The 25,622-nt window shown below is 45.4% G+C and overlaps 1 protein-coding gene across 1 annotated transcript in view; it reads left to right on the forward strand.

The window, feature by feature from the left end:
• Positions 1–1,695: 1,695 nt before the first annotated feature.
• Positions 1,696–25,622, forward strand: part of LOC135368805 (cytochrome P450 4V2-like) — a 29,500-nt gene continuing 5,573 nt past the window's right edge. The window contains exons 1-7 of the mRNA XM_064602322.1: positions 1,696–2,159; positions 7,629–7,741; positions 7,825–7,910; positions 10,615–10,808; positions 11,654–11,723; positions 13,649–13,775; positions 15,763–15,951. Of these exons, the coding sequence (XP_064458392.1) occupies positions 1,910–2,159; positions 7,629–7,741; positions 7,825–7,910; positions 10,615–10,808; positions 11,654–11,723; positions 13,649–13,775; positions 15,763–15,951 (1,029 nt within the window). The 5' untranslated portion in view covers positions 1,696–1,909. The remainder of the gene's footprint in view (positions 2,160–7,628; positions 7,742–7,824; positions 7,911–10,614; positions 10,809–11,653; positions 11,724–13,648; positions 13,776–15,762; positions 15,952–25,622) is intronic.

Here is a 25,622-nt window from a genome sequence, read left to right on the forward strand (position 1 = left end):
TTCACGGCGTAACCACTACAGGAAATACTGGGCATAACCCTGGTGGGGTCGAACACACGTCGGCCATAGACATAAGTCGTAACTGCGTCTTGGTTGTTGACTTGGTTGACGTTGTGGTTCTACGTTCACTCACATAAAACTCGTAATCGCATATCTCAAGACCATTCGTAGCCGGATTATTCAAAATATTCAGTCCACCACCTCCATAATTTTATTCAGCTGTATACACCGCCTCTGCTTACCTATACTATGCGTGCTGTACGTTTTTACTTTGAAGCAGGAGCAGCTCAGATCTTTGAGATGCCGATATTTCGAACAGGCACTATTCGTCTACTGTGCCCAGTACAAGAACAGTCTCAGTCCGAAATCTCAGAGGCTCCCGTCCTGAGCCTTCGCCTTAGAAGACTACTAGCACAGTCGGAATGAAAATTGGAACTGCGACTTACGAACACTGAGAGTTCGGGCTATCGAAGATATGAATTAGGTAGAATAATTCTTAAGCAATGGCGACAACGACGACGATGATGATAATGATAAAGATGAGAGGATATGGTGACGTCAGTCTCCGACCATTCATTCATTACATATTACTGTATTGAAGGCATAATTCTTCTTCTTCCACCTCAGAGCAATGGCCGTTAGCCACTAAGGGCGATTGGCCAGGGCTAGTCATGACGTAACACGCGGAGCGCGCTCAGACCAACACCCGCGTTGGTCTGAATCCTACCTAAAACGAACTGATCCTACTGTCTACCCTAGCGCGGAAGGCACGATGGGAAGCTGAGTGCGCAGTATCCAGTATCACACAAAATTATAAGCGATCAGATAGAGTGAGAAAAGCAACCACATTAGACGGTACGGCCCAGCTCCACCTCCCCAAGTGAGAAGCCCCATTCATGTATTTTGCATGTATTTTGTGTGCTTCTTTTTTATTTTATTTTTATTTTTAGCGCTTGCTTGTTCGTGGAGGCTCACAGCGGCAGTTTTCCAGGACACTCGACAGCGTCGATGGCTTTTCACGAACCACTATCGGTCGAGGACCATATCCGTGTCTGTGGCAATTCAACGCAGCTGTGTGGCAGCGTCTGATTACTATTCAGTTCGATCGCTATTCATTGCAAGGTCCATTGAAACGCCCGTGTGACACCAGTTATACTTTTCTAGTGTACAATATAACATTATACTGTGCCGCACAGCGACCAACAATTCCTAGTCAATGCAGGGATACAGCCTAGTGCCCCTGTATACGTTCTTCTTCAAAATGGTAATCCCAAGTCGTAAAGGTTCCCGCTAGACTAGCAGAAGCCCGCACAGACAGCTAAATGTCAGGTCCAAGAAGCCCATGATCTGCAATCTCCGTAGAGGAGAGGGTAAAAATTCTTTGGCAACGCGCCATCAATCCAAATGGCAATTTGTTGGTCATGAGAGTGGAACGCGTATTATGCAACTGGTCAGCCGTGCACAAGACCAGATGAAACTGAAAATGCGCAAGTATTTTATCAACGACATAACAGAAAACGAATATATCTGTCAGTAAAAGTACGGCCATGAAGAAAACACGTCCGGACACAGTGTACCGAGGCCAGTGGATGGTAGAGTGAACGAACGGTCCTCTCCATCACCCGTCGACGCCGCCGCCGAACTCACTCTCGCAGGTCGCTCTACGATAGCGTCGCCGCCTTGAACTAATCGGCAAATCTCACAAGAAGGAGCCTATCTCGCGTAAAGAGATTCTAAATAGGGAGGTGGGTGACGTCAGATGTTGAGTTGCGGCCCCCCTCTCTCCCTCTACTTTGCTTTTTTATTACGCGGTTTGACCAAGAAGAAAACTTTAACACAAGGGACGCTGAACGCCAGACCATCACTGAGACGACAAGGGCCGTGAAGACATAGCGAGCTCAGGCTAACCATGTACGCTCCGACCAGCATGCAGTCCATGGTGCTGTGGTTCGCCTTCAAGCTGGGGACTATTACAACGATCACCTTATCGCTACTCCTCGCCGCACTAGTGGTCGTGTTTTACTTTCGTTGGCGACGGACATACGTGCACTTGAAGAATGTCGGCGGGCCATCGGACGACTGGCCACTGCTCAGGACTATCACTTCTCACATGGCCATGCAAAATATGCAGCGAGAGTTCGGAGTGGACTACAATGTCTGTGAGTAGTTTGGCGTCGTACTTTGCGGTTGCACTATATAGCGTTTGTGCACGTGATCGTTGTGAGTGCATGGGTACCCTTCTGGACGGTGGTGCTCAGGGAGGATTCCTTTTGGGAGCGTCCATGTTCAGCGGTGCAGTTCAATTTAATGCGCGATTATCGGAATTATTTCAAATGATTTCTCCAGTCGCCTAGTTGTTTTCACGACGGATACTTTACGCTTCCCCGTTTGCCAACCCGTATGCTTGTAGGTCGGGTAGACCGAGCTCTGACAGCGATGTGTCGATTATGGGTATGATTCGAGGATGAAAATAAGACGTAGTTCTAGCTCTGTGCTGCCAGTGTGAAGTAGTGAAATCTTGTCTCCGACGTTGAGAAACCGAGTTAGAGAGCATGAACGTTATAAGCCTTCGAATTCGACTAAGCAATCATCGAAAACGAAAGAGAGAGAAGGAAAGAGAGAGCGAGGAAGCCATGTACGAGACTAGTAAATCTCAGCAGCTCCGGCAGAAGTTCTCATGTTCAGTTTGGTCCGTCTTCGTGTAATATTACGAATGTGGTCCATCTTCGTGTAATATTACGAATGCCTTAAACGGTAGCAAAATTGGCAGGCATCTCGGATGTCATAAATGCAGGTGCAACATTGGCAGAGGGTAGTAATAATGGATCTCTCCTTTTTTTCATTTTTTGGATGACAGTTCAAAAGTTCGATGACTTGGATAGTGTCAAGTTTTTACTGCATCACATTCGAAAACATCTTAAGATAAGTCTCTCTGGTGTGGCATCAACGTACATCGTTACATGCGCAAAGCCACCGTGTTTGTTTATTTCTTAGGTTCCAACGAGATACAAGCAGATACAAAACATATCCACGGTTTGAGTACCCGCGGTGCGTGTCTGAACTGTGAGCACAGGAACACAAGATAAGCACACATTACCTTCACAAATCAATTATTCGCGTTGCAGCTAATAATTCTGTTAACTAAATTACTGAAGAATTATTGCAACGGGTGCCTGTCATAAAATTACGCTTGAAAAAGCTTCCCGAGGAAATTATCCATTAAAGGTTTCGTGCAACCACTACGGCCGTCTTTGACGTCGCGCATAAAGGCGATACGTAAAGCACAAGACTTCGTCAGAAGCCAGCCATCGCCAATATAAATGCGCAGTTGCACGGCTCGGACGAGTTTCTCAGTGCGGCCGTCGAACGGTACCTCCGGCTCAGACATTTCTAATTATAAATCCGTGGAGTGATAAAAATTATTACATTCCAACGCGATATGTGTAGCTCAGATGTGGGAGTCGCTTAAGATTAGATCGAAGATATGTCACCACTGTCGTCATAAGGGCTGTATTACATAACGCGGGGCGCTGGCATATGTTGTTTGTGCATACCTGCTTTCGGCCTCGAAGACTCGGCCTTCGGTCAGTGCGATGCCGTTCGATAAGAGTAGCCGTCTGCCCTCGAGCAAATGCCAGTTGGATGGTTCCGATACTTAAATACGTACGAGCGCCTTCCGATCCGTTATCTGGTCAATCACAGCGCGAGATCATTTTGCCCGTTCTTCGCCCGCACGGCGTATATGAAAAGAAGTGCGTGCAGATATTTATAGCCCCCATATTGTTTACTGTAAAACACTTTAGCCGATGTCGCCCTTGAGATTCTGTTGGCCGTTTCACAAAAACGCTGACGTCTATAGACGTCTATACGTTTCGAGTGAATGAGATAACTGACGAAGATAAAAACCAGAACATTAACCAATAAGATACCGAAAGGCGTAGAAAAAGTATGGAATACACAGCTATTAGAATTGATAATAATAAATAATTGAGAACTCAAGCTATAGTAAACAGCAACGACAGCAACAAATGCACAGCAACAGAATGTTGGCAAATGTTGGTAGCAACGTCAACAATAACAACATATATGTGATGGCAGCGTCAATGTGAGTTGCACCGCTTAAATTAGAGGAACTGTGACATCCGCAAACGTGTGTCATCAGACGGTAATGTTCGGCGTTGATTCGCAGTCTACGTGGCGATGTTTCTCTTCCGAAAACAACTTGAATGTAAAAAAAAACAAAACAAAAAAAAAACGAGTTTTGAGGATTCGCACTCTCTCAGGCAGCCGAGGAAGCTCCAGCGATATCAACATCGCGATGACGTAACGCAAGCACACCAATGGGAGCGCAGCGCAGGCGATTGTCCCCTGGTTCGTCTGCTCCGCGATCACACCACAATATATTAAGTGAAAAGACCTCGGTAAATGACGCAACTTTCGCTTACGAGTGCGAGTTCTGAAGTGACCATGTCACGTGGAACAGGGTGCTAGTTCCTAGCTGTATATAGCAAATACCAGCCTATATGAAACGTACGTTTATCCCTTTTTTTTTTTTTCATTCCATTCCGCATAACGAAAGCGGAGCTAATTGCACTGTTTCCTTTTTGTCTCGTTTAAGTCGGTTCCGTTTTCTTCCGTATATAAATGATGTAGATATGTACGGCATCATTCTGTTTCATCGATCGTCCTTGCGTTCAATTGTACATCGTATTACTTGTGGCCTCGCTCTCTCGTCAAATGACTTCTGCATGAGCACACACATGAAAGGGAAATTCCGTGCAGAACCTGAGCGTATTTGGAAAGCACGCACATGGCCGTACTCTTATCGCACGTTGGGCAGGGTTGTCGGGTTTGGGTATATGTTGTCCTCTTTAGGTACTTTCGTTTTCTTCTGGTATCTTGTAGCATCGGGGATGGCTCTTCGGCTATTCTTGGCTACGCTTACAGCGTTCTACTGAGGAGTACAGTGAAACAAAGAAAACAACTACAGAACTGCAATGTTTCCTTCATCTTTCCTTCAACCTTCATCTTTTTACTCAACCAAGTTGAACATTCACGCACTGGACGAAGAAAGGGAAGGTGTGGGGCGCTTTGAAGACTGTGGTTGACTATGATAGACTCTATATTTCAGCGTTACAGCGTGAGCAATCCTTTTCCGTGTGTGCCATAATCTGCACGTTACGGTGAAACGAAATTTCTCCGTTCTCTGAATAGCGTTACTTTTATTCAGCGAACGAAGAAATTTTACTTTAACCAAAATATGCGGCGATGAGGATGATGGGTTAATGTTAGGAATTAATTAAATAATTTCTTAAAAGCAGCAGTGATATCTGTCCGCAGTAACCGCCACTTTTGACGCTGCATATCATTTAGGAAAATTTGTAGCTACATCTGTAAGTGGTCTTGCTGTAGAAGTCCCTCTTGTTGCATACCTTATGTCACTACAACATAGCGCAAGAACTTTTTCGCGACCCTGCCGGATATTGAAAAGCGTGCTGGAACTTGGTACCAAAATTAACATAAAGAACAACATTGTGGGTTCAAGGCTACCAGCTCACATTTTGAATACAAAAAAGTGGAATACGTAGAATGCAGCGATCCAGCCCTGCAGTCGAATAGCGTACGATCAGCGTCACTACCCATCTGATAATCCAAAGCGATCACGCTAGCTGGTATACATAGCTACGAGCGTGAATTTAGAAGGGTTGTTTTTATGGATGTTTACGTGGTGCTGTTATTAATTAGAATTCGTAAACTGATAGTTATGGTACGTTCATTCTAGTTATAAGAAGGAAAAAAAAAGAACAATAATATCATTCACGTTTTGCTGAAGGGTATACCAATTTTGAAATCGGGCAACTTAACCGTGGAACAGTTGAAAGCGCAAAATCGAAAGTCACCAGTTCACATGTAATGTTTCGCAAATGAGACTTTTTGTTAACCCGGAGGAGGGGGTATACTTAAAAAAGCAAAGAGATAAAAATAAAAGTAAGTAAATAAATAAATATATAAAGAATACGCAGAGGTGTGGTTACGAAAAATTAGAAAAAAACTAGTTCTTAGCTAATGATCCAGGTGCTACCAAAGTGAGGGTGTCCAGTTGGTGTGACATACCAAATGCACCGCGCCAGCCCGCATTGATGTCTGACATGGTATACGACATGGCGCGATATGCTATGACATACAACATCGTACGATATGACGCGGTGTATAAACAGACATAAACATAAACAGCGTTGGCATAAACAGAAAGAGACCTGCAACGGCATGTTTAATCAATGAAGAAGAATAAGAAAAGAAAGAGAGAGAAAAAAATATGAGTAGCAGTGGTTTTTGTGGAATTCCATAAAGCGTCGTATTACAACACGCACCATACTTCCTATACCTTTCTCAAAAGGAAATAGTTTCCAACTCCAGCGCGCATTCATGCATTCCTTATGACTAACATTCAACATTCGCCTTTGTTCTTTGTTTGTGTGTTTTGCCTCCTGGTTCTTACTCGAACGGAAAGGCATCCCTCTTGTTTATTATGTTGTACTTGAACCTGTGGCGCTATAAGCTGAACGTGTTTGTGAGATGTGGTTTTTCATCGCAAATGCGCCATGAATTGGTAAATTTCTCGGCAGACCCCAGTGAAGTTTCGCAGCTAGCTGTAGAAGCTTAGGTTGCACAACGTTGCGTTTCAGGCCATTGCCGTGGTTATAACGCATTTGTAATGCGCGGATATAACACGAAACACAACCTCCGTTGTGTTCTGTCCGTGCGTTGCAGCAACGCGGGACACGTCTCTGTCATATGTATGTAATATGATGTTAAAGTATGACTACAGCTCGTACATCTTTCCTTAATGCTCTGTTTCACTGGGCTATGCCAGCAGAACGGAAAATATGAAGCAACAAGCCGCAAGTCGGCCTCCCCGTATAGCGAACATGTTATGCAGCGGAGGATGTCTTACAGGACGCGAGTGTGCAACGGGGAAACGGGTGACGTCGGGTAAACGACGGTTTTGCCTGGTGGCACGTTGCTCGCAGACACAGGGAAAAGTCCGCAAACTTTGTCCGCAGTTTTGTGTTTGTTTTCCTCTTTGTTCTTTTGTTTTTCTTTTTGTTTATTTGTTTTTCCTTTTGTTTATTTGTTTTCCTATGTTTGTTTGTTTCCTCTTTTTCTTTGTTTTTCTTTTTGTTTACCTTTATTTTTATTTTTTTCCTTCCTGGGAATAGCAAGCCGCCATAGCGGTGGCTAACCTTTCCCTCTTAATTATTTTAAATATTATAAACATATTTCCCCCCCCCCCGCAAACTTGTTTTCCTGTCGCTGACAATAGTGTGTTTTAGTACGCTAGACCCATTACGTAAGCTGTGCATTATGCTACGACGATACGCCACAGCGTACGCAAAGCGACAGTTCTTGTGTTTACGTCGCGATAAACCCGTGACCCTCAAACATGCCTGTGATGTCACCTGATTGTACTCTAATGTGCACTGAAACCTCAGCCCAATTCCACAAGCTAAACTCAATTACAACCCAGCCTTGTAACCATATCATCCATCTACCTTGTCAACATGGATGAATACGCGTACGTCTCACTGTAGCACACATGCACCTGACTCTGCCTTCTCTTTACGCAGTGTTCTTCCAGTACCTGTGCGCTGGCACTGCCAGGATGAGGCACCAACCTTTCTACAAGGCGTACATGGGCGACGTACCGTACGTGATTATCGAAAAACCGGAGGCTGCGGAGGTACGGAACTGAAAAACGAACGATGATAAACATGATTTTATTTTACACGTAGCGTTCGCTCACTCTTCAATTCTACATTTCAGGCTGTGCTGAACAGCAACGTACTGATTGAAAAATCAATTGAATACAAGTGGCTGCGACCATGGCTCGGGACAGGACTTTTGACGAGGTATGGTAAAGCAAATTCGGAAATGAATTCACTCCAATAGAGACGATGGACTGTGGCATGGAGAGCATTGTAGCATCACCATAACAACTCCGTAGACGGTTGCGCTCAAATTAGTCGCACTCATTTGTGCCGCTTTTAGTCGTGTTCTAACGTCTTCGGTGACCACCACGCCCAAACTTCACCCGGTGGCACCGGCGTGACCCGTACACCCATTCTTCTTTTCGACAGAGTGATGTTTCTCCGGTGATGTACGGCGTACTTGCAGTCGAGTTATACGGCAGGGCGGACATACTCTCGACGAGAATATGTAACTACTCTACCAGTTAATTAGTTACTAACTTACCAGTTACTTGTTATTAACGGATTTTAGGCAATGAGGCTTTAATTAAGGGCTTTCTGGTAAAAGTGACATATCCATTCCATTTTTAAATGTCTCCGATCAAGCAAGTGGTATCGTCGAATTTTGCTACGAAAGTGAGCCGAAACCGAAACTGTGCGCATTAGGAGCGGAGGTCGGTTACAGCGCTCATTCTACGTCAGAAGGCCATATAGTTTGGAGCGATACAGATGATTGGAGTAGGCGTGCTCATGTGCTGACGAAAGCAACCGTTTCGCGGCCCACATAAGCCGCCGACGGCGTAGGTCACTGCTTCTGAAGCGCGCAACTTCGCTGTCGCCTCATGTGGATAAAAAATTCGGCTATGCATATTTCAAAGTATGGGCTCGTTTCAGGATTTAAAAAAAAATACAATGGCTCTCAACGAGGGCTGTCTCCCATTTTGCTATCTACCTTTTGCTCGGTAGCGCCTAATTAAAGGGCGTATTTCATTGGTGTAATTCATTGGTGTAATTCGTTAATGTAAGGACGTAATTTATTGATGGATAAGGGAGTGAAAGAGCGTCCTTTTGCGCTGCGCCGCGACCAGCTGCGACAAAAATACGTAAACCGAAACCAATTAATTACTGCAACAAATGACCCGCTTCGGTGGCAGATTTTTCTCTAAAAGGTGTCCATTGAAGGTCTCAAAAGGGGTAGTACCCATTTTAAAGCCGACAGCGCCCTGCTTCAGAAGTTACGCTTTTTTACGAAACTCATTTGCATTTTTATTTTAATAATGAGCGCCTCCCACTCATTCACACGGTGTGCAGCTTGTAGGTGGTATCGGACAGATACTTGTAAAAAAGAAAGTTCGTGGATTGGTACACCCGTTCGCGAATTATTTAGCCCGGGGATTTAACTGAAACACCCGGTATATCTATCCCACTCGTTTTCTCGAAAGGCATTTATTCATTCTGCCTTGCTCTCACACAATCTCCTTATTTCGGTTTTCGACCTCCATTTCGGTTTATTTACTTTTTTATTTGCGTTGCTGGAGTAATTAATCAACGTAACAAGTAAAAACTGCTCCTCGCGAGTGGGATCATCGTACACGAAGCATCGTTGAAGCACAAAGATAGCGCATAAAGTTACACTGTAGAAAGAGCTATTGTGTCTGCCACCCATTTGCATAAGCAAAGCCAGCCGCATGAAATAATGTGACATGTTCATTCCTGAGATTCTGCGCTACTTTCTCCCTCTCCCCCCTCTCCCTCTCTCTTTTTTTTTTTTGAACAGAGACGAGACATCCTGGTACGATAAGAATAGCCACCCATATAGTAGCATTACACAGAGTGAATCCTGCTTCATCCTTATACAGCGGGTACGCGCAAGACAAATGAGAACCCTTAGTTCATCGTTTTACTGTTGCTGTCGCGGAACACCGTGGGATGCGAAAAACGCATAACTCTCACTCTGTGCAAATTGCTCTTCCTGGAGAACAATTTCGGACAAGTCCAGGGAGAGTTCCAGCTTTCCTTCGTATGAGCGAAATACTGGGAGGACTCTTAATTGCTTGCAATTGTATGACTTTTTCGGTTGATTTGAGCGAAGTGCAAAACAATGTCAAGGTGGGATCAACAGGCAATGGTCTGTTGTGCAGCCCCCTCCCCCGAAGAAAAAAAAGGGGGAGGGAGAGAGAGAGAAACACGTGTTTAATCCGCACTGTGTCTTATGAGAAGGAATCACTAAGAAGACAGAAATACTACACACATGAGGACAGCTGAGTTCGAAACGGTATCTTGTAGGAATGGACTAACGAGACAATAAGGAAGAAGATAGATATTGTTATCACATAATAATACAACATAAGTTCATAACACAGTACTACAACAATGCGACTGGCATAACTCACTGCACAAGAATTAGATCAGGTTAGGTCTAAATGAAAAGAAAAAGAAAAAGAAAGAAAATACTTTTTCTTTTTTTTTTGTACACATTTTTCTTTTTTTTTTTTTTAAACATAACGGAAGAGCATTCCGTTCCATGTCTCGCAACCAAAGTACCGTGAGAGAGTACCGTGAGATAATACATAGCAGTTTGTCCTTGTTGTGGCTTGTTTTATAGGATACAGTTATCAATCATAAAGTATTTTGGTACATATACCCATGAAAATATTACCATATATGCCAGGTCGCCTGTGTACAAGTATGTAAACTAAACAAGCAAACTACGATTGAAAGCAGGCGAAAACCAAATGGCATAGAATCTCTGGGCTCTCTGCCCACTAGTTGAATGGAACAATACATCTGGCTGATATTATGGTTAAAAAAAAAAAGGTCGACGCACTATGAAATATGTGAAGTAAATTCGAGTAATTCCTTGCAGTTCCGGAAGTAAGTGGAAGATACGCAGGAAGATGCTGACACCGTCTTTCCACTTTCGTATCCTGGACGACTTTTTGCCCATCATCAACGAACACGCTGTAGTGTTCACAAACGTGCTCAGAGGAAAACTGGACGAGAAGAAGGGGTTCGACATCGCGCAACTAGTCGCGAGATGCACCTTAGATGTTATATGTGGTGAGTACGCAGCAGTAAACACAGATACCACACGCGAGCGGCATTCCTCAGAATATTCCAGCTTAAGATGCGGAAAACATCATAGCTAGTTTGGTGCCACGCTAGCGCGCGAGCTCAACGTCATGTATTTTCGAGCACTGCCAGCGCCACCTAGATACCGAAAGCCTGCTTAATGCCTCCTCTCACTTTTTCGCACGTATAGATATATACAGTCAGCCAATCGCTGCAGCCAGGCAAGATGTCAGCCAATCGCCGAAGAAGATTTTGAAACACAGGCTTTCTATGGATTCCAGTGGCTACCCATGCGGCTGATGGTGGCTTGTCTTCATAGCTAGGGCGGCTGAAAGCGCAGTCGTGAGTGGAGGACCCTTAATTGTTACGTCACGCGCCGCTCGAGCGATCAGGCCTTGTCTGTAGATTGTGCTGGGACTGCCAACCGTGGGGAATATCATGCGTAGCAGCCACAAGATATTCCGTAGCAGACGACAGGCAACGACGTTGTCGTCTGTTACGTGCGCTGTACGCCAGTCGCGGTATTCCGGCGCCGTGCGAATGCTCAATATAACACGCAGTGGAACTTCTGCTTCGTAAGCATTCTTTTTCTTCCACCTGACCGTGGGGTGTCGACTGTGTGAATACTCGGGTGAAGTTTTTCCGGACACTATGACCTCAAAGGGTGACCGCGAGTCGTCAGTAATGCACCCTAAAAACGTAACTTCACCACATTACGCTCTCACAGCAACTCCAATGCAGAGAATGATGCTGTTAACGCCTCTAAAAGGAAAATGAGTAGAGGAAAACCAGCAGAGCAGTGCTAAGGCCGTGTTTTTTTACATGTCTTTCAGAGACTGCCATGGGAACCTGCGTGTATGCACAGAAGTACAGTGACTCTGAGTACGTCAAGGCTGTTATCAGGTAAGAGTAAACGCCACATGCAGCAAAATATATTGGCCCACTATTGGCTAAATATCGGCAATACTGGTCCAAGATCGGGCCAATATCGGGCCAAGATGCTGTGCTGCTTGGGGACCGTTTGGTACTTATAGATTAGGGCAGTTCCAGATGTTACGCAAGCCGGTATCACTCTTAAAACAGAGGTGGTGATGAGACTGCTCAGGCGGGCAACGTCACGACTATCGCAGGGGGGGGGGGCATCCTGCGTCCTGGGCCGACTTCACAGGGAAATGTGCCGACATTTGTCTTAAAGCCAGCACTGCCGGCGCTCGGATTCGAGCCCAGGTGACCTCCTAGCGTCGGCGTGGAATGCCTTAAAAGAGAACTTCACCGCATAGCATGCTACCATCTCGAATGACATCGTTCTCCGCCCGGACTTGCTAAAAATGGGAGGCGTATGCCTTTTTGGGACACTTGTACAGTTATGTTAATTACCACAAAAAATGCGTACGTCCCTACGCGCTTCCTGCAAATCAACAGTGATAAAGATAACATTCTGTGCAATGGCTGGCCTTCAGCGTGCTATGCGGTGAAGTTGTGTTTTATGACAACGGCAAGCCGATCTCGTCACCACCACCGCCACCACCACCACCGCCATGTGTTCTAAGAGCTTAGGAAAACCTCGATCAAAGCGTCGGTGTTAGATAAAAAATGAACCGTTGGGATTCAACTGCTACCCCTGCGCCTCTTTATGTTGGATAATGGCTGCAAATTACAATGACAAAATATCAATAACGGCTCCCTCTAATTAAAAATGGTCTATACACATCAGCTGATGCCAACAAATCGTCAATTGTAGAAAAAGTAGGGCCGGTTCCGACACACGACCATCTTTCGGCTCTCGGAAAAAAAAAAAAAGGAAACGTGAAGACACCAAACCATCGTCATCTAACTATTTAATCTAAGCTTTAGTTACACGAAGTTAGTTATGCGATAGATGCTATCACGATTCTCCTTGTAGAGCTCTTCGTTTATCTCGAACCGTTGGATGGATGAACGGACGGATAAAAAAAAAAATTAGTTTCACAAATGCACATCAGCATACTGCAGAACACTTAAAACTTACAGCGCAACGATTACTTCGCGTCGAAGACGAAAGGACGGAGAAAAAATTCGAATGCGAAAAAGCAATAAAGTAAAAAGAAAAGTTAATGGCGAAACTAACCGTCGCTAGAGTGCGCGGATGTTGTTACTGTGCTCATAAGTCAATGTAACTCGTAAGTAAGTATGATATAAAAAATGAATAAATAAAAATAATAAATACGAAAGAAAGAAATATTTCACTACATACGTTCAAATGTGTTTAACTGGTTACCTTTAGAAGTGACGCCTAGGGCACGGTAACTTAAAAATAAGGATAATGCTCGCCGTGTGCGAACAACGAAAGGGCTAATAGATCGTGTCGGTTTACGGGAAACAATGCACGAACGCTACAGTCTGTGTCGTCCCCCTCTGCCCATGTCGCGTTCGTGCATTATATATCACGAGCGAGCACACATTTGCACATTCGTAGCATTGACCCTAACCTAACGCGCTCCACACGACACGCAACGGCACGTGAAAACCATTTTGTCTGCCGGCCATTCCAAGAAAGGTTCCGATTGGCTTTCGTGCGGGAGCTCGTGGCGAATCACAGGGAGATTTCAACCGTACGTCAAAGGGCCCCAGGTAATAAGTCTAAAAGTGTAATAGTGTAATAATAGTCCTAATAAAGTGCAAGCGGGGTCACATTACGTGCGCACCCGCTCCCAATTAGGATCATTAAAATGTTGCGTAGAATGCGAGCCCGGAACGCGTTCCATGAGCAAGAGAAGCTCCTAAGCACGACTTCCGTCCCTGGGTTCCTTTCACCGTAAAATCACTGTTCTTTTCTGTTTCGTACGCAGGCTGGGAGAGCTGTTCTTCTCCCGGGTTAGCCAGCCGTGGATGTGGCTAGACGCAGTGTACAACCTTACATCGGAATCGGCAGAGTTTAGCCGATGCCTGAGTATCATTCACACGTTCACTCGAAAGGTAAGGTCGCCGTAATGCCTAGAATGCACAGAGGGATCTCCTGAGTTGCAATGAGCTTGCAGAGCGCTGCAATTTGAGTTTCAGCGGCCGGGCCCGTTGCGTCGCAGATGTGCACTCCTTGAAAGAGAGCTTCACCGCATAGCAGGCTCCTAGCAAAACACCACCCCGAATGGCGTCGTTCTCTCCCCATGATTCCTTGAAAACGGGAGGCGTACGCCCTTTTGCGACACTAATACCCCTGCAACACGGGCACCCTTCAATCGTCATTGAAACCAATGGTCATTGATCATGTGCGTAACGCCATCTAGCTTGTAACGTGTGAACCTGTCAGGGAGTACTGGACTCAATGCTTTTTGCGAAGTTGACACGTTACACGCTTGCTGGCGCCACGCGTGTGTTCAATCACAATTGCATTCAATGATCATTGAAGACTACCCATGTGGCAGGTGTACAATGCGGCTATGGTAACTGTCACTAAAAGGCGAGCACCCTGCGCTTTTGTCAAGTCAGGAGTGATGAAGTGTACCGTTTCGCGCAATGTCTGGCCTTCAGTGTGTTATGTGGTTAAGTTCTGGCTTAAGAGTGTTCTTGTGACACGTTCGGCTATTGCAGATCATGATACGGATACCGATCATCATCGGTTGAAGAGTGATGAGAGCCCGTTCGGGTCGCATCGCCATTCGGAAAGTCGCCTTCACCTTCACGTTCAGAAGACTTAGGTGAAGCACACTTTACAAAACCTTGTAAAGCGGGCTCCACCTAACGTTTGCAAGCGTGCGGTGAAGCCAACTTTTTATTTGTGTCATAGTTTTGTAAAGCACGCTTCTCCTAGCGCACAAAAAATGTGAGACGAAGCCGACTTGCACAATGCTATGAAAACTGAGGAAGTGCCCTGCAACAAGGCAGGCTTGAAACAGTCCATACTTTCTATGTCCTCTCCTCTCTGCTGTTGACTGCATCCCGGAACAGCTTACCAAGCCGATTGAGTATTATCTGCTTTATCGAAAGAAGTGACAGGGCGCTGACAAGCTGGTGCATGATGAGAGAGGCGGTACCCGAGACGGGGAAGAAGAGGGACGACACAACAAGAATTCTCCAATTCCAATTATGTTCTGCTGGGTATGGTTATGATGTCATTTCTGCTAGGGCTCTTATGTTGTTTCGAAAGATATTTTATCACAACACTTGTTCTTCAGATGTCCCCCAATCCCACTCTGGTCAAATTGCTGTCATCCCGTACCATCACTCTGTGTCGCACAACATTTATGCAGTCGCCAAGGATTTCGGCATAAAGATCGTTTTTTCAAATGCTTTGAAGCTAAGCAAGTTAACACAATTTTCTTCTGTTTTTAAGGGATGCAATGTCAAGCACCGTGATCCGCTAGTGCCCTGTAACCGCTCTGTTGTCTATTCTATCCCCCTTGAATGCGGCTTTTGTTATGTAGGGCAAACGGGACGCTGCCTCAATGACCGTTTACGGGAACACTGGCGCAACAATGAACGGAGCTTTGTGTCGAGCGAACTCGTGCAGCATCTCCGTGAATGCAGAGGCTGTAAGCCGGTTTTCCCCCGAGACCAAAGTTTTGTGCAAAGAAAAGAACACTTGGCGTAGGTTGCTCAGGGAGACCTGTGAGATTAGTACACGTGGCAACTGCGTAAGCATGCCTTCCCTCCTTCCTCTTCCTCCTCTCCGGAGGTTTTTGAATATATAGAGTTTGGTAAATAAATTTTTTTTGCTGTGTTTCGAGAATTCTTGTTGTGTCGTCCCTCCCCGTCTCGGGTACCGCCTCTCTCATTATCTGCTTTGCAGTGTAGGGCTGGACTGTGGGAAATGTACAGGTGTACATACCACGTGTCCTGTGTACTTTTCTCTTGCGTTCAACATGTGCGACTCAAAGTGAACTGTTGCATAAAGCTTCCGTGAAAGCAGCTTTTATGCGAAATGTAACTCGATTCTAGCGCCTACATCGGCACGCTTTCTTTACAGGTTATCAGAGAACGGAAGCAGATGTACTTAAAGCTTCAGGCTGAAAATGCGGGAGACTTTAACGACGATGCCTTCCAGGCCATGAAAGCTCGGCGTGCATTCTTGGATTTACTGCTTTCTCAGCATTTCAAGGACCCGTCTTTCACGGAAGAAGATATTCGCGAAGAAGTGGATACATTCATGTTTGAGGTAAGACGTTCGCTTTTGCGCATCATAACGCATTGTTGTGTGGAGGCTGGATTGTACAAAGAACGGACGACACGAAAGGAATGGGAATGTTGGCGCGGAGCAATGTCCCCCGACTCAACGTCTTAGTCACAAAGTACAGGACGATGTAAATAGTTAATAATTAATTAATAATTGGGTGTGTACGTCGCGAGACAACTGAGCTCATGAGCGACGCCACAGCGGTCGGTCAGTGGATTGCTTTTGCCCAACTGAGGGTTCTTTAACGTGCGATGAAAGCTCACCACACGGCACCCCGTATTTAACGTCCCTCGCGGATGACGGCGTGTCTAAGCAACTTGTACCCTGCCACCAAGTTGCTGATGGCATCCTCGGCCGGGTTCGAACCCGCGATCTAGGGATCAGAAGGCGAACGCGCTACCGACTGAGCCATCGAGGCCCGTCGATGTAAATAGCACCTGGCTCTTTTAGGTTACTATTTTCAATGACAAGCTGTCTGAGATTGGGGCGACGGCAGTCGGCTGAGAAACGCATTTTTTGGTGTGTAACACATACGTAATGCGTGGTAAAGGCTTTAAGAAGGAGCACTGCGAGTTACATTACAGCTAGAAGAAACGACAGGCTTCCATCAGCATTGTTGCTGAATAGATTCCGTTCATGCTCTCGTCGCCATTGCTGAGCAGGCAAAGAGCCCATGGAGAATGGCAATGACAGTGTTGCTGGATATCAAGGGAGAATATGACACCCTCAGTCATGCTCACGTGCAGCATGTGCTGTCCCAGAAGACAAGAGGACATTTATATTCGTACGCAAGAAGGGCCCACCCCGAATGTCATATTCACCCATGGACCTCCACAAGGTAGCGTGATATGCCCCGTCATCATTAACCTTGCTAATGGCGTGCCTGAAGACCTCCATTGCTCCCAAGGTCAATATGTTCATATCTGCCGATGATATATGCATCTGGACTGCTGGGAACGTTGAAGACACCCGCTATATATCCGATGATAAAGCGGCAACGCTAGCATTTTACTCGGCAGCATATGCAAGGACATCAACTTTTTCTTGGTGATATGTGTTGCACAGACAAGTTCACAGGTTTCTTGGGATTGTCTTGGATGTCAACTTATTCTGGAACAAACAGGTGGTTCATCTAATCACCGAAGGACTCTGCTGGATTTCTGTCATCCGTCATTCTGCTAGAGCTAAGTGGGGAACGGATGGGAAGCCTTTCATTGCCATCCATAAAGCTCTAGTCAGGTGAACACTTTTGTACAGCACACCGGTGTTACATGTACTTTCACAGGCGCAAGTAGAGGCTTCGATATCTTGCTGCGCGGATCTTAAAGACCTGCCTTGGCGCCCTCAAAGTCACAGAAACGAAGAGCCGCGCCCCACAAAATACCTAGAAGACCTACAGCGGAAACAGGCTGGTCGTCATTACGTGGTCGTCGTAGCACGTCATCGACGTCACCCACTGATATCAAAAGATTGCCGGTGGCAACAGGGCAACGTATATCCCAGAAGTGAAGCACAAGGCTCACAGAAAAGCCAACCCTTCACAGTAACCCCAACAGTGTCTACTCCCCCTCCGTGGCCGCTTCCATTGCCATCGCTTTCCGTTTCCATTCCCGTTCTCAACGTCAATAGGAACCGAGTGCCAAGATCAGTTCTTAAACAGCCGGCAACGTTCATGATGCATACCTGGTACATTGAGCACACTGCAATCCTCACCGATGAATCCACTACCCCGGAAAGCTCGTCAGGTCATTTGGGTATCCCGACAGACTCACTTACCCATAGACAACGTCTCTCACATCGCACATCGTCAACGTCGGCAGAGCTCTATGGCATCTTGTTTCTGCGTAATGTATCGTTTCTGCGTAATGTAATCGTAATGCAATGTAATCTGCAATGTAAATGCGTGATGTAATCTGCGTAATGTATCGTTTCTGCGTAATGTATCGCATGGGAATCCGCGGGCATGAGTGATACAGACGGACTCGAGGGCTGCTCTGCAATGCGTAGTTAACATGTATGTTCATGGCCCCAGTCGTAACGTATACAGGGTGTTTCACGAAAATCCCCCAGCTGAATAATTCGAAAACGGCGCCACCTCTCGGGAAACTTTTCTTCTGCTTTTTTGGTTAGCATCCTTACTGCGCCGGCCACAAAATGGCCGCTCAGTTTCTCATTGGCATGCGCTCGTTAATAAATAAATAAATAAACACCCTTGCTTTTTTGTTTTACTTCGCCGGGCTTCGGCACCGGTGCCGTAGCAAGGGTCACTCTGAGACAGTGCCAAACCAATAAAAAAAATAGGATAGGGGCCTGGATTTTGCTACAATAGGCCCATCTAATGGCAATGCTACCCATGTTAACAGCAGCCCACTTTCGTCCCGCGCGAAATAGCTTTATCGCCATTGGCAAGTGATTGTCATTATGGCGATAAAGGCGCACTGTCTGGCCCATCCAACGACAAGACCGCAATCCTGTTTACTAGTTTAGTAGAAGACGAGAAGCCATATCATACCCTCGATCTCGGCCGTTCCTTCTCTCGCGGCTCCTCCGCCACCAATGCAAACGGATGAACACGAATTTGAGCGCAGGATAGCTGAGAGAAACAGCGCATTCCTGCACTGTTCAGCGCAAGAAATTTGTAAGCCGAAACCAGTTAATTGCTCGAAAAAATCACTAAAAGTCGAAACTAGTTTTTTTACTGGTTCGGCACTGTCTCAGAGTGACCATGCTACGGCACAGGTACCAAAGCCCGGCGAAGTAAAACAAAAAATTCAGGATGTTTATTTAATTAACGAGCGCATGCAAATGAGAAACTGAGCGGCCATATTGCGGCCGGCTTATCAAGGAGGCTAAAAAAAAAGTTTCCCGATAGGTGGCGCCCGCCGTTTTCGAATTATGGAGCCGAGGGATTTTCGTGAAACACCCTGTATACTTCAGCAAGTACAGCGTCTGGGCCACGAAGGCTACTGCATATCCCTGCAGTAGGTCGCGATCCACTATGGTTTAAGCAGGAATAGAGAGGCTTACAGAGTGGTAATGGCTGCCCACCAGTTCCTCATGGTCGTGGACGATATGCTAACGAGATCTGACGTGAAAATATTTTCGTCTGCGACGGTCGATCCAACCTATTGATCGTACAGCTTGGTGCCGGGACTTCACGAAGAGTTCCATTTCGTCGATCCAACGTTGTCATATAATTATATTCTAGGCCGACTGCCAGGCTCCTTTCCTCCACTTTTGCACAGACTAAATCTAATGTAGCTTTCGCCCCATAATCCAAACGCAGACTCGGATAAACCAACAGATGGGTTTATGCTCCAACTGCGGTGTAGTGGCAAATATTGTCGGAGAGACAAATATTTCGAGCTTACTTGACGAACGTCAACGAGAGCCATCAAGCCTTGCTGCAATTCTAGGCCTATCTCATGACTCTGTTCAACGCCGTCTTTGGTTATTTATCCTGGTAATCACCGACTTGTTTCGTATGCTTTAGAAGTAGTGCCTTATGGGAAGCACTGGGTTTCCGAAACGATAGGGGCGAAGTTAACTTCGAAATGGTACAAAATAAAAAGGACCGACTAAATGACCGGTGGCATAGGAATAATGTAGTTGTTTCCAATACGAGCACCGGCAGTGTGAATAGTTCTGGCCATTTGAAGTAATTTCAATCTTAGTATTAAGTCAATTCTACGCTAGGTGGCGCAAGCTACAGCCCGCTCAAAAGGGAAAGAAAAGCCACAGTATTCATTCATCCCTCCATCGCGAGAGCCGTTTGCGAGAAGAGTTTGGCCACTGAGAGGAGCTTATTCTAATGCGCGCCATTTCACGTCATACAGTGGGCGGTGCAAAAGCCCCATGCTGTTTTCGCCGCCATTTTTTTAGACAGACGCGTTTCTCACGGGCCTTGAGCGTCCAGGCGACGACAATCTAACCTTCTGTTGTGCAGTATACCTTTTGCACTTAGTGTATAGTCCTAGGTGCGTCAAAACGTGAGTTTGGGATGCAGTCAACAAGTAATTCACGAAAAAGCCAATGGATGCCAGCGCCAGGCGCTTTTTCGTGAACTACTGTTGATTTTGTCCCTTCGGCGCCTTTGTCCTTAGATGGAGCTCACCGTGGCTCATCTGCCTTTCTGTTTGGGATGCGCCTGTTACAAATAGCTACTTGAATATGTGTTGTTCATATGTTTATTAGGGAGTTTTAGGGAATCATATGCACCCCCGATTCCGACACAGTATCGCTGTCGGCCAATCAGATATCAGTAACGTGACGTCAGCCAGTCCAAAGGAATCAGGTGATTGGCTTATCATGTTTTCGGAAACCTTATCGTGAAACTTATCAGTTCTCCTAAAACTCGCTCTCTACATACTGTATTTCTTTTTCTACATGCGTGGAAGATTAGGACGAAGGGGGCTGATAAAGTCCAATTACGAACGACGCCACAATGATCGGTCCTGCCATTAATTTTGCCCATCCGAGAAAATAACGTAAGAAAAACAAACGGGAATACAAAAATAAATAAAAGCAAACTACCATTGAGACTAATTAACAAAGAGGTTATGACTTGGCGCTCACCACCCGGAAGATCGACGCCTTGTTTTCGCCACCTCGCAACAGGAACACGTGTGGAAGCACAGCAGCCACACGGAGGTCCACAGCATGCCTCCCAAGCGGCCCATTACTCTTACCTAAAGAGATAGAAGGAAAGAAAGACGGCGAGGTTTCCGTAAGGTTGTGCATGCACTCCGCTAGATGCCGCATTATGTGAATTGTGGAAAACTACTCGTTTTCAGCACCAGGTGGTGCTATGAGACTCACGCTGTTCATACCTCGTTGGGATTCCTCGATTACGTCACTATAACAGGAACGAGGAAGATAGTACCAGATATCCTGGTCTCTGTCACGGCGATATCCTTGTTACATAAAGCGCGCCCTTGGATCGAGGCACATTAAGAAGGAAACTCCTGTGAGGCCGCAGCGACAGATGACGTGCCATGAGGCACGAGCCGTAAAGAACATTATACGACCTTGATTGCTGACGCAATTCAGACCAGGATAACTTTGACAGCTAGGCGTAGGCGGTTTAGGTCAATAGCACTGCATTCGAGGAAACGCGCTTTTCAATTGTTCTTGGAAGTCACGGTGTCTACGCATAGCGCGTTTTGGATATCAAAACCTTCAGACTTTTTTTTTTTGATCTCCTACAAGGACAGACTCGGTTTGATGCGCTCGGATATGCGCAGAGCTGAGGTTATAATGACAATGTTTCTAACTTCATTATTCGCGTTATACATTAAAGGAAGAAAAAAAGATGTCGAACTTGCTCGACGTGCAGTTACAGGCACCCCACATCTTCAAGTGAACTGCCATCGCATTTTCCAAAATGAGACACAATATTCGTTAGCATTACACATATTATTGCGCTATATATATATATATATATATATATTGCAGTTACACATATACGCACATATTATATTACTGCAGTTACACACATTGCATGCAGTTCGTTAAGTGTCACACAAAGGAGTGCACCGCGTTATAAAGAGATTACCGTATCCTTACCTTAGATTACACTACATTACCTTACATTAGGTTACGTCATAATACATTACGAGTTTATAAGTACTCAAACGGCGTCGTACCAGCACTGGACAGCTGTTTCGGACTTGTTGGGCCTTTGTCAGCAGTGCGCAGGTAGGCAACGTTCGAATGGGTGGCGTCAGAAGGTCACGTAGAACGTGATATCCTCCTGTCAGGGTGAGACTTATAACACCTTAGTATTATATATAGGTTACCGAGTGCGCACTGTAACCTTTCAGCGCAATGATTTCCCTTCAGCGTGTTATATGCGGTGCGTGTATAAGAGTGCGGTTGGCCAACAGCATCCAGAAACAAAGCCTGATCGCTTTAACTGCGTGACGTAACAACTAAGAGTCCGCCGATCACGACTGTGTTTTCAGCCGCCCTAGAGATGAAAACGAGCCACCATAAGCCGCATGGGTGGCCACTGGTAGCCATAGAAAGCCGGTGTTTCAAAATCACCTTAGGCGATTGGCCGACATATTCGCTGGCTGCGCGGCGATTGGCTGACTTAAAATGCCGTTGGGTTGGCCTTGAGCATGTTAAGCGGCGAAGTTCCTGGTTAGGGTGTACACGTACGTTGCATCTGAAACGACAGCTACAAAACAGACACTGGAGCGACAGTTTTTTTTAAATTCCGTCTTAGCGCCGCGAAGCAACTGTGCCCAGGCAGCACTGAATCTTGGACCAATATTGGTTGGTCATTGGAAGGAGTGGTCCAATATCGGACCAGCTTTGCCAATGGCCAGCCAATAATGGCTTCAGCATGGAAATATTGGTCCAACATTGCCAATGGCCAGCCGATAATGGCTTCAGCATGAAAATATTGGTCCAACATTGCCAATTACCAGCCTATGTTGGCTATAAACGGGCATTTTTAGGGCGGGGCAGCGTTGTTTTTGTAGCGCGAACGTGAACCAATTAGATCAAGATCTGCAGAAAAGAAAAACGAAAAAAAAGGGAAATAAGGTAATCTCACTTGTGGTGGTGGACATTACTCCGGGTAACGCTTTGTTGTTACGTCGGCTTATCATTGGCGTTATCACGGAAGAATTGGCACAATATGGGCAAAATGAGCTTGCCAATATAGGCAATATGGGAAGTGCAATGGCAATATGGGAGTCTACTATTGGCATACCAATAGTGGTCCAATATTCGGCCCGGTTGCGTTTACAAAATTGGGCCAATATTGGCATCACTAACTGCCAATATTGGCCCAATTTGGGACCGATATTGGCGTGCCGCCTGGGCGGCTATGAACGGCGTACAGACGTGGACAGGTGGAGGGAGGACCGCAGGAAGGAGGGGGAGACAGTGGGTTAGTATGCGTCCTGGGCCGACTTCAAGGGGAACTGTGCCGACATTCGCCCGTATAGACTGCCGGAAAACCCAGAAAAAACCTCAGACAGCGCAGCTGGTGCGGGGATTCGAACCCGCTTCACCTCCCAGTCTTGGGGTGGAAAGCGGCCATGCTAACCACTACGTAACGGGAGCTCAGGAGAGGCAGTCTAGTGTTAGCTTGGGTTAGCATTCCAAACCCGGTCAGAAGCCAGCGTAAAATTCGTGATTGTTGCCGCAGAACTAATGCCCGTATATTTTCTATTTCTTTTCCCAGCCCAATTCTGCTTAAGGTGTATCAAATGGGCAGACATAACATGATATTTCGAAAGTCACCAATGCAACGCGTACATTCTTCTACAAACAAACCTCGCTGTTGAAACAGCCGAAGCTGCGGCAAGCAGGCGTCAAGGACAATGGATGTGCAAACAAACTCAAGCACGGCGCCGGATTGACACCTAACAATTAACTGAGCTAGCTGCGTCAGAAGCACCAGGCACTTGTGCAATTTCTCCTTTATCGTGACCTTCGAAGTGAATAATATTTGATTAGTAGTGGGTTGTCATCAAAGGGAGAAGAGATTTTGCTCACGCGCGCAATGTTCATGTGAGATGCCTGTACCTAACTGGTCTCCTAATACCTCATACACAAGCTGCACGGGACGCAGACCACTCGATGAAGAAACAACGTTGTGGTGCAATAAAATTCAGGATCAGCATGCTCAATGAGCGGCTTGGCATGCAGAACGGGGACTGTTTTGTCTTAACCCACTTATACTGTTTGGTTCGTCCATGATAATTATATTAATAATTCCAGGAGTGCACGTCGCGTGATATTTCGCCGTTATAATTTTTGTTGGAAGATGGGAAGTCACTGAAAAGGTTAGCCAGATACATATATAAAGCCTCAGGATTTTGTATGTATTTATCCTTTTATATGTGTTCCAGCCTCAGAACGTGAATTGTCTCATAATTTTTGTTGTTGAACGTTACTCGTTGATCTCCAGCGCAGAAGAGAAACGAATAAAGTAAGACAAAAGCAGCAGAAATTATGGCGTAATTATGGTGTCCAAATACTTCCTGGCGTAGTCTCGCTATTATTATCGACAAAAATACACGTACACATCGCGCCTGCGCCTGTATAGAGATTGTGCAGAAGTGCGATGGACGACTAGAGATGTGAGGTCTGGAGAAGAAAAAAAAAAGGGGGAAAGAAAACCAGGATAAAGTTTGAAAAAAAAGAAAAAAAGAGACGGTTTGTTTCCGTTCCTTTCTCGGCGCCGGAAGACTTAATAAAATTTCGAAACGGGGAAAAAAGATTTAAACCTTCTCGGAAAATATAATTCATAGTATAAACAAGGTCAGAATGTCAACATAAGACGAACCTTCCTGAGTTAGACAAAAACAAACGTTACTGCGCTTTTTGTTTACATAACGTACGGTCGTGTTCTTGGAAATCAAAATCACTGAACAATAAAAAAAAGTTCATTTCCAGTTTTCTTTTTTTTCGTTTTCTTTTAATTCACCCTGAAAAGGCAAATCTGAGAAAGTCATTCGTTTATTTCCGCAAGTCAAAATTACCGAGAATTCCGCTTCTCCACATAAACACTTTATGCGTGATCTAGTTCTAGTCAAGCCATGCGCTAATGGTTAAAATGACCTACACGTGAACATGTTATATTTCGTATTTGTGTGCTGACAACAAATAAAATACGTATCTATAATTTATACTACACGATATGCTTTCTTCTCTAATGTTCCCCACGCAGTAAATCTAAGTCGTACAAAGGTAGACGTCGCTTGTTTAAAATTAACACGAAACACAAACTTCAGCAGTTCGAAATTCCGGGAAATTTTGCATCTGTATATACGGACAACAGAAAGTGAAGTGCGAACAAGATATAGCGTAATGCAGCCTGCCGTTCGTTCTTGCTACATTTTCATCATTTTTTTATATCCATTAGTAGCCATTCATTGGTACAGCGACAGAAAACGGAGCTGCTGAAGAAGACGGGGAGCTTGACGTGCCCGCGGTTGCTATTTGACATGTACGTAGTATACTGTAGTACGGGAGTTTTAAATATCGCTCGCTATTGTATATAAAAAACTGATAATGGCGATGATGATGTGGCGCCGTTGTGCGTTGGTGTGACAACATTCGAAGTAATGCGGAGGAATATCTCACTGCGTCATACTTGTCATTTATACCCAGTACAGGTAGGACATAAGAGAGCAAAGGAGAACTAATCACAGCTACACATTTAGCAACAAGAGGTAACAGCACTGGCAACACAGAACAGTTCCCCGAGAAAACTCCCCCTTGAGAGAGACAGCTAAACTACATTACATCTGCAGTTGCTCTTTCGAGTAAAACGCTATTTGTTATGTATTTTATCAAGAAAGCCAATACCTTTTAGTTGCAGCATAGCAGATGATTACACATATGCCTAGTATTGGCACAAAGCCATTCTCACAATTCACGCATACGTAAACGGAGCTATCGTTTATACATTATGCATGCGCCCATTATGGTATTACTGTTGGGATTAAGAAAACATTGAAGAAAAACACTCGTATATTATGCATCCACAACCGTGAAACGCACATACATTTAGGATATGTCACGAAAATAGTAAAATCATCGCGTATCACGGAATTGCCCTTAGGACCAAGTACCATTATCTATCTGAATTCACGCACTTGCATCAATTAAGCGATCGTTTACGTCATACA

This window comes from Ornithodoros turicata, chromosome 9 (genome assembly GCF_037126465.1).
Source record: "Ornithodoros turicata isolate Travis chromosome 9, ASM3712646v1, whole genome shotgun sequence".
In the NCBI taxonomy this organism is placed as follows: Eukaryota; Metazoa; Arthropoda; class Arachnida; order Ixodida; family Argasidae; genus Ornithodoros; species Ornithodoros turicata.